This window comes from Chiloscyllium plagiosum, chromosome 3 (genome assembly GCF_004010195.1).
Source record: "Chiloscyllium plagiosum isolate BGI_BamShark_2017 chromosome 3, ASM401019v2, whole genome shotgun sequence".
NCBI lineage: Eukaryota > Metazoa > Chordata > Chondrichthyes > Orectolobiformes > Hemiscylliidae > Chiloscyllium > Chiloscyllium plagiosum.
Genome location: NC_057712.1, coordinates 6,350,720 through 6,360,326, shown reverse-complemented (window position 1 = coordinate 6,360,326; position 9,607 = coordinate 6,350,720). Strand labels below are relative to the sequence as shown.

Genomic DNA, 9,607 nt, shown 5'->3' with positions numbered 1-9,607 from the left:
CAATAAGCTTCTATCTGCAATTTGAGAGGGAGAGGGTACAGTCGGAAGTGACAGCATTTCTGTTGAATAAAGGGAATTATGGAGCTATGAGGGAGGAGCTGGCCAAAGTTCAATTGTGCAATACCTTAGCAGGGATGACCGTGGAGGAACAATGGCGGATATTTCTGTGTATAATGCAGAAGTTGCAGGATCAGTTCATTCCTAAAAGGAAGAAAGATCCCAGGAGGAGGCATGGGCGGCCGTGGCTGACGAGGGAAGTTAAGAAACATATAAAGTTAAAAGAGAAAAGGGAGAACATAGCAAAGATAATTAGGAAAACTGAGGACTGGGAAGCTTTTAAAGAGCAACAGAGGATTACTAAGAAGGAAATACGCAGAGGAAAAATGAGATATGAAGGTTAACTGGCCAATAATGAGTGGTGGGGGCATGGAATGCGCTGCCTGTGGGAGTGGCAGAGTCAGAATCATTGGCGAACTTTAAGTGGCAATTGGATAGGTACATGGATGGGTGCTTAAGCTAGGACAAATGTTCGGCACAACATCGTGGGCCGAAGGGCCTGTTCTGTGCTGTATTGTTCTATGTTCTATGATCTATGTTCTAATGGGGCTAGGAGTACAGGAGAGTAGGGCATTGTTTGGGATATAATGTGAGAAGTTAAAATTTAAATAGAGTGGCGTTCATCCAAAGACAGCAAGGGGTGACCTTATAGAGGTTTACAAAATTATGAGGGGCATGGATAGGATAAATAGACAAAGTCTTTTCCCTGGGATTGGGGAGTCCAGAACTAGAGGGCATAGGTTTAGGGTGAGAGGGGAAAGATATAAAAGAGACCTAAGGGGCAACTTTTTCAGACAGAGGGTGGTAAGTATATGGAATGAGCTGCCAGAGGATGTGGTGGAGGCTGGTATATGGGTATATGAATAGGAAGGGTTTGGAGGGATATGGGCCGGGTGCTGGCAGGTGGAACTAGATTGGGTTGGGATATCTGGTCGGCGTGGACAGGTTGGACCGAAGGGTCTGTTTCCGTGCTATACATCTCTATGACTCTTATGTGAACAGCATGGATAAAAGTTTTGACAGGTGAAGGAGAAAAAGCCAGTGGCAGGTATTGGCTTTGAAATGTAAAAGGCGACCTTGACAATTTATGAGATATGTTTTTATAATTTTGTGTATCAAACTGGAACCAAGGATACTTAAAAGTCCATTGCAGCCTGCATAAGCAGATGGAGAAAGGATTGAAAATTGGGCAAAATGTAGAGTTTTTTTTATTGGGGTCTCTATAATCAGAAAAAGTATAGCCATCCATTTAAATTAGAGAAACATTTTGGCTGATGTTGAGTAGTGAAAGAGGTCAGTGGGGATTATACACTCAGGAATGAAAGAAGGTAAGGTTCAGCTTCTCAGCATCTACAAGGAAATCAATTCAATGTCTAAGCATATTCTACTATGAGCTGTAGCCAAGATGAGAAAAAAGATTGGCCATGGATGAAATCTCAGTGCTATTAGAGTGGCCCTGTGGGTTGACAGGAAATATTGCCAAGCCTTTTCCACAGTACTTGTTAATTAATTCCCAGTAGAAACTAACATTCTGCAGCTAAAAGCAGCAACATAAACCTGAAAGAATTTCAGTGAGTCAAAATTGGACTGAACTGTGCAAGAATGCTCTTCCATGTTTTGATTTATGCAGAAGGATAGCCATGACATTTGCTGACAAAAGCAATTGAAGTTTAAATCGTAATTAAATATACAAAGTATGTTGACATACTTGTTGGAATTTTGAGATAAAATATTTCTTTTGCTTCAAAAGCTATCCTGTGGTGGCGTGCTGTCACACAAATTTTGAGTATTAATAATGTGAATCATTTCAATTGGAAGTTAAAATCAGACACTAATCCTGGTATAAATAAAGACATCTCAGCCATTCTTAAGCTAGCGGCTTGGGTCAATGAGCTGGATGGCTGGTTTGCAATGTAGAGTGTCACCAACAGCGTGGGTTCAATTTCCACCATTGGCTGGAGGTTACTGTGAAAGATTCTCCTTCTCAACCTCTCCACTTGCCCTTGGGTAAAACCGTCATCAGTCATCCCACTCTAATGAGAAACCAGCACGATGATCCTGTAAAACTATGGTGTCTTGTCTTAATTTTGAATGGGTCAGTTGACAAGTTGAAGAGCTGGTTTTAAAATACTTTGATTTTCCCTTTTTGGTGGATGACAACAATGTAATCTTATAATTATTGCAAAGCATTTATTGTAAACTTTGTATTAATGAAAATACAAAATTTCTCATTTCTTTCCTGCAGAGGAGAAGGGAAACTTCCAACTTGTGTTGTGACAGGTCGGCCAATTGCAGACTACCAGTTCTGGATGTGCGGTGTCTGTAAACATTGTGCTCATGAACAGGATATAAGCAACCATAATTTTTGTCCCCTGTGTCATAATCCTGTAGGATAGATCAGCAAAGACTAAAGTAAACTTTATTTTAAAAAGCAGTATTGGTTTAGAAATGCCTGCTCAGATTTATTATGGCATTCATATAGTTGTTTGAAGAATTGTCTGTATTTTTGTAATTTTCAGCCCCCTCCAAAGTCTCATTGAACTAATATCACAAGGGATGTTTGCATTATTTTCCATTTCAGAAACATACAGATATCAAATATTCCCAGTCATTCAAAGTGTACTTAAGCAACATGAAATTTCTTTTACACCAGAGTGAAAGATGGCTGATATACGTATTAACTAGCATCAAATTTATACTTTTTTATTGATATGCATCCAATTCGCTTTCACCAAGAATATTAATAACTTGCAGATAGGAGATGTTCATCTTGTTAGTCTGGTTTGAATTAAAGTCTAACTCTGAGATAAAAACCAAATGTAATTTGTCTTTGTTTTATATTGCTGCAGCATCTCTACATCTCTGTTCCCCCATTCAAATTTTATAGCTTGAAAAGGCTTTTCATATTGATCCCTATCTGGCTTCCTAAAGTCTAAGTTCTGTAAACTACAGTGTATCTCATACATGATTGGTTTAGTCGTCATCCCCAGACGTGGTGAGTCACAAAGCTCCAGCAAAGATCTTCTGCCACCAAGTAATCCTGGAAAGCCTTTTCTCTTCATCTTTACTTTTTTTCTTTATCATCAAATACATTATGAAATCTCTATCTTGCTTCTTTATCTTCATTAAGAATTATTGCCTGTGTTGTCACAAACTATGTAAATCTTGAAGTTATCTGCTGCTTCCCTCCTCTTAGCTATCAACTCAGTTCTGACTCGTTTCTTTCCTATTACCTCAACAACAGTGCTGCTTCAACTGCAGGCCAACCAACTTCTAGAGTCTCATACGAACATTGATGACTGCCTTCTCTCATTCACTTGCTCCCTTTCAAAATCATCAACATCACACCTACTAAAGATAAAACTCACGCACCTGAGTTCATTGCTCCCTCATGTTCAACCTTCCTTTTCTCTCACATTGTTGAGCACATTACCCAAAGCCATGCCTATCATTTCCACAGATCCAGGTTTGAATGGCTCTAAGCAGGTTTAAGCATCATTTATAGCCCATTATAATTGCTATAACCAAAAATCACACAACTGTGACTACCTATGTCTGAAAGAATTATAAAATTTTACAGAAAGAGGTTATTTAGTGCCTTTGCTGACTCTTAGACAAAACCATGTAATTCCCATCAGTGTCTGCCCAAACTATGCTTTAAAAATATAGGAAATTAGATGGAGTGCTCCAAATTCTACTGTTTGTAAAAAAAAAAAAATCTTCACCCATCTCTATATTTTCTTTGGAAATGATTTGAAAGCAATGACCTGTGATCATTGACTGCTCACAAGGGAATAGTTTTACTCCAGCTACTCTACCTTGAAACCTCTAGGTAACATCTGTTCCAAGTTAACAGTCTGATCTTTCCCAGCATATCCTCATAATTCAACTCACTTTTCTGTGGTAGCATTGTGATAAATCTTTTCTGTATCCTTTTTATAGAGTCACTGAAAGACAAGAGGTGTTCAGCTCAATGACTTTGTGCCTCTCAGTAGAGTAATCAAATCAGTCCCATTTCCTCACCTATCTCCTTTCTCAGGCCTTTACATCTTTTCTGAAAGGCATGCCCAGAATTGTCCACAATACTCTGATTAAGACTGAAAACAGATTTATAAAATCATGGATGCTTTGCTTTTATATTCTACCCAAGTAGCCATGAACTTTTAAACATCTTATCAACTTGCTGTGCCACTTTTAAGGATTTACATTTATGTACACCAGCTTGTCTCTTCATTTACAGTTTTTAAAATCCTGACATTTTATTGTTACTATCTTTCTGTATTAGTCCAAAGTGAATTACTTGGTAATTTTCCACGTTGAACACCATCAGCTATACTTTAATCCATTTCAGTACTGTAATCATGAAGCCTGTAATCATGTGTCATCACCGACTCCTTAGCCAAGTTTTATATCATCTGCAAAACTTGTAACATTGTTCCCTGCACTCAAGTTTAGGCCATTTACAAAAATTGCAAAACATAATAAACCCAAAAGTGCCCTTTGGAGAACACCAGTCATTGCAAACATGCATCCACTACCCCCATCCTTTGTTCTCACTGGGTCAATTTCTTATCCAAATCGCTGATTTTCCTTTAACAGCTTGGGCTCCTGGCTTCTTAATAAGCTTCCTGTATGAAACTTTAAGGCATTCAGCAAAGCTATTTTGTACATATTCTGCACTATGAATGTCTTTTGTTACCCCATCAAGTTAATAAGGCATGTTTTGCCTTGAACAAAACCATGTTGGTTCTCCTTGATTAATTTACGTCTTTCCAACTAAAATTATATTTGTCCCTCTAAGTTTTTCAATAATGTCCTTAATTAGATTTATTAGTCAGTCATTTCCTGGTTTATCCTTCTCTTTTACTTGAACCGAATACTGGTAAATGTTAGCAATCCTCAGGAACTCTATACTTTTATCTCTATTACGTTGCCCACATCCTCACATAACTCAGCTCATTCTACAGCTGAAATTTTCACCTCAGCCTTTCGAGAAGGCATCAGAAAAAATGCTGTAAATTTTAGTCATTTTAAAACTTTAATTTCTGTGTCATCTCAATTGGTATCCTGGTATAGCCCAGAACTGAGATTCTCAAGTCTCTTTAAATGTCCTCTCCTCCTTTTAGGGCCCATCTTCAATCCACTACCTTTTGACTTGGGCCCATATTTTACACATTTCTCCACATTAAAAGATGCAACATAAAACAATAGCATTTTATAACAGCATAACATTTGATGAATTTCCCTCATAACTTTTCGAAAGAGAATTACATTAATGAATTTTGAACAAAGCTAAAACTTATGCGCATGACTTTTCTATTATAAGTAATTTATAGCAACTCAACTATAGGCAGAGAAATTGATTAGTTGATCAAATTATTCACAACAGTAGTTGGACAGAAAAATCACAAAACTGATTATATCTAGAAATATCCTTATCTATAAATATTAGCAGTTCACTTTATTAGAGGGTACTTGTACATCATTTCAATTGAGATTATTGACACTTGTTTTCTACAAAATGGAGTAGTGAGATCATAAACATTTGTGATTTTTTTCCTCCTGTCAATAGTCATTGATCAGGAGAATGTAAAAAAATGTGTACATTAAGCTTTCATTTATCTTCTATAATCTGTACAATTTATTCTATACATAGCGCAGTCTGAATCTTTAAAGTAGACAATTTTTGTATGAATCATATTATTTGGTACTTTGCCTTCCTTGTGTATTTCAATAAAACAATGAATTTACACTTGCATAAATGGATTGTTTTTAAATTATTTAGAAGTGGATCAAGGGAGAGGCTGAATAGGCAGGGGCAATTTTCCCTGGAGTGTCAGAGGCCAAGGGGTGACCTTTATAGAGGTTTATAAATCATAAGAGCCATGGATAAGGTAAACAAACAAGGTATTTTCCCTGGGGTGGGGAGTCCAGAGCTAGGGGACATAGGTGAGAGGGGAAAGATTTAAAAGGGACCTAAGGGACAACCTTTTCACATTGAAGGTGATGCGTGTGTGGAATGAGCTGCCACAGGAAGTGTTGGAGGCTGGTACAATTACAGCATTTAAAAAGGCAAGGGATGGGTATATCAGTAGGACGGGTTTAGAGGAACATGGGTTAAATGGGACTAGGTCAGTTTGAAATGGCTGGTCAGCACAAATGAGTTTGATTTAAGGGTCTGTTTCTGTGTCCTATGACTCAGACTGTAACTTCACCTTTTTGAACAGAAGGCTACAGGGATCCTGGTAAAGGATTCCAAAGTTATGTAGTTTTGAAGGTTTGGAGGGATATGGGGGTATATGGGCCAGGAGCAGGCAGGTGGGACTATTTTAGTTTGCAATTATGTTCAGCATGGACTGATTGGACCAATGGGTCTGTTTCTGTGCTATATGACTCTACGAATCTATGATTTTTAGTATACAAAAAAAAAATCACTTAGCAGTCAGTTCAGAATTACTGACCTTTATTGAGTATACTGGATCAAGCATACAACAATGTGCGTCATAGTCCCTTGAGTGGATTTGATGAAATTCACAAAATCTGTTGTGCAAGGTAACTAATTTTAAGAAAACCTCTGAACAAATTAAGTTCACTGAAGTTTCCTCACTGATCTTTATGGACAACTTGTAAGAGCTTCAGATGTATGAACTAGGTTTCTTCGTCATGTTTTGTGGTTGATTGATCGAAATCTCAAAATCATGTTGAATCACTATGTTGTAAACATGATAATAAAATGCTGTTTGGAATTAATCAAAATAGTAAGAGCTTCAGCTGTATGTTTTATTTTCCATATGCACATTATTTTATAGAATCTCTGGATATTTCTAGACATAATTTGGGCTTGCTCATTTATTCTTCGTCAAAACTTTAAGATCTGGTATTTTGCATGAGCTGATTATGACCTACAGGAACACAGTCCTTTAACTGAAAAGCTCCAAGATCCGAAGTTTTTCTCATGAAGTTTCTTTCTCCAGAGCAAGGTTGTTTGGTGTGCAAGCTGTTAACCCAACTCCACAATCACTCGACCCACATCACTCAGATGTGACGTGGCAGTGTGGCCCAGCACTGCAGGCATCTGTTCTGTCTCAGGTACTCACAGGTGCATCTGCTATAAGTTTTGTTTATTTTACCATGGAACTGTCACTTATTCAGAAAACCAGCTGGCTCCGAGAGTTTTGGATAAAGGATTGTGCACCTGTACACTTAATTTTGCCTCGGAACTTCATTCTTCAACCTGGCAAGACAAATGTGTCACCAAATTTAATAGTTTGAAGGTCAACATGCTCCACAGACAGCACTTTTAAATTTCAATGGAAAAACTTTTTAAATTTGACATAATTGCTTATGCCTAAAAGTTCAAATTCCAAATAGAAGATGGCATCAGGATGATATCGCAATTAAAACACTTGTCAGTCCAAGTGTCAAATAACATTTGTGTCACACAAGTGCCCAGCAAAGAAAGGAGTAAATGATAGGTGGAGATGGAGCCCAGAGAGACAGAACAGCATTGGGCTGACAAAGGAATGGGTAATGGTGAGGTGGAGAGAAAGAAAAGCTCCTACTGGGGACCATTAATAGGTAAAAATAGGTTGGTTGTGATGACAAGACCTGGGCTTTGGGACTGGATAAAAGAGCATGGATGAAAGAGTTCAGACTCTAAAAATATTGAACTCTATAGGAGTTCTGAAGGTTGCAGGATCTCCAAGCAGAAAATTATGTGCTGTTCTTCCAGAAATAAAATCAGACATTGCTGGAAAAACTCAGCAGGTCTGGCAGCATCTGTGAACAGAAATCAAGAGTTAGCGTTTCTGGTTTGGTGACCCTTCCTCAGAGTTGTTCTTCCAGCTTGCACTAAGCCTCACTGGAGCACTTCACTAGGCCTGAGTCAGAAATGTTGGCCAAGGAACACAGTAGTGCATTGAAGTGTTAGGCAACCAAAAGCTCAGGTCACTTCCACAGACAGAACATTAGGTGTTCTACAAAGCAGTTACCTGCAAGGAACAAGTCAGGAGTGTGATAGATTCCATGTGCCCAAATGGGTTTCACTCCAACAACACTTAAGAAGCTTGAGTCCATCCTGGTCAAAGCAGCCCACTCATCCACCACCTTCAACATTCGCTTGCGCTGACGCAGTAGGTATTACTGCAAGATCCACTGCAGTGATTCACCAAAGTTCCTTTAGTATTTTCTAAACCTGTGACCTCTGCCACCATAAGGCAGCAGATGTAGAGTCGTAGACTCAGGGATGTACAGCACGAAAACAGACCCTTCTGTTCAACTCGTCCATGCTGACCAGATATTCCAACATAATCTAGTCCCATTTGCCAGCACGTTGACCATATCCCTTTAAACCCTTCCTATTCATATAGCCATTCACATGCTTTTTAAATGCTTCGGAGATGCCGGTGTTGGACTGGGGTGTACAAAGTTAAAAATCACATATAACCTGGTGTTGCGTGATTTTTAACTTTTTAAATGCTGTAATTGTACCAGCCTCTTCCACTTCCTCTGGCATATTGAGAATTTTCAGGTACTGATGTTCCCCCAAGGTTGTGACTTGGAATGATATCACCTCTCCTTCAGTCGCTGGGTCAAAACCATGGAAACTCTCTTCTTAACCAACTTGTGTACCCCTATGGCCCAAGTACTGCAGTAATTTAAGGTTCTTCATTTGAAGGGATATGGGTCAGGAGCAGGCAGGTGGGACTGCAGTTCACTTTGGGCTTATGTTCTGCACGGGCTGGTTGGTTTGAAGGGTGTATTTTCGAGCTGTTTTGACTCAATGATATTAACTCTAATTAGGGATTGGAGAAACCGCAAATATTTCCAACACTGCACGCGTAAAGCAAACAAGTTACTGCTACAAACGGGATGTCCTAAAAGACGATATATAAATAATATAAATAAAATCTTAACTTCTTATGCAGTTTACCAACAGTTTAACAGTTAGCAGCGCTGAGTTTAGAATGCACATGGAAATTCATTTCTTATTTTGGTGTTTTGTGGAATTAAAATCTTAAATCCTTGCTAATATTTACCAACCAGAAAGGATCTGGGGGGTCCTCTCGTATTGGTACAGACTGCACTTCAAATACAATCAATTAATGACGATATTTTGAAATAAAAATGCAAGGTTTCGCTTCCTCCTTCAGTCTCGCCTTCACAACAAGATTTGCTTGCGTTGCTTTATGCGGTCACCAACAGAGAGTTACAGTGAATCAAGGCACAGAGCCGGAGTTAGCAACAGAAAAGTATTAGGTAATCCCGGAAGAAAGGCTATCTGTTACAGGAAGGGAGACTATGGACTGTCGAGCTGCTCTGAGAGAAGCAGAATCCCAGTTCCAGAATCAGAACTTCGGGACTGCAGAAGAGCTTTATACCCGGTTCATTCTACACTGCTCAGACGGTGAATGGAAAGAGTGAGTGAGTCTTAACCCTTCAGGCACAGGAGATTGGTAACAGAGACTTACTGTATCGTGGAATCTTCCTCTGTACAGCTGTAAAAGGAACAAAACTGTAACTTCAGTGAAACTAGTAAACTGCAGTTCAG

General features: G+C 38.8%; 2 protein-coding genes across 4 annotated transcripts in view; both read left to right on the top strand.

Moving 5' to 3' along the window:
* wdr35 (WD repeat domain 35) overlaps window positions 1-5,895 on the top strand; it is a 115,165-nt gene extending 109,270 nt beyond the window's left edge. For both annotated transcript variants that reach the window (XM_043676517.1, XM_043676508.1), the window contains one exon: window positions 2,303-5,895. In XM_043676517.1, the coding sequence (XP_043532452.1) occupies window positions 2,303-2,453 (151 nt within the window). In that variant the 3' untranslated portion in view covers window positions 2,454-5,895. The remainder of the gene's footprint in view (window positions 1-2,302) is intronic.
* A 3,350-nt stretch (window positions 5,896-9,245) lies between these two features.
* The window catches only part of ttc32 (tetratricopeptide repeat domain 32), a 35,665-nt gene continuing 35,303 nt past the window's right edge, over window positions 9,246-9,607 (top strand). For both annotated transcript variants that reach the window (XR_006309359.1, XM_043676494.1), the window contains exon 1: window positions 9,246-9,476. Coding sequence is in view for 1 of the 2 variants with exons in the window: in XM_043676494.1 (XP_043532429.1) it covers window positions 9,358-9,476 (119 nt within the window). In the remaining variant the exon portion in view is untranslated. The remainder of the gene's footprint in view (window positions 9,477-9,607) is intronic.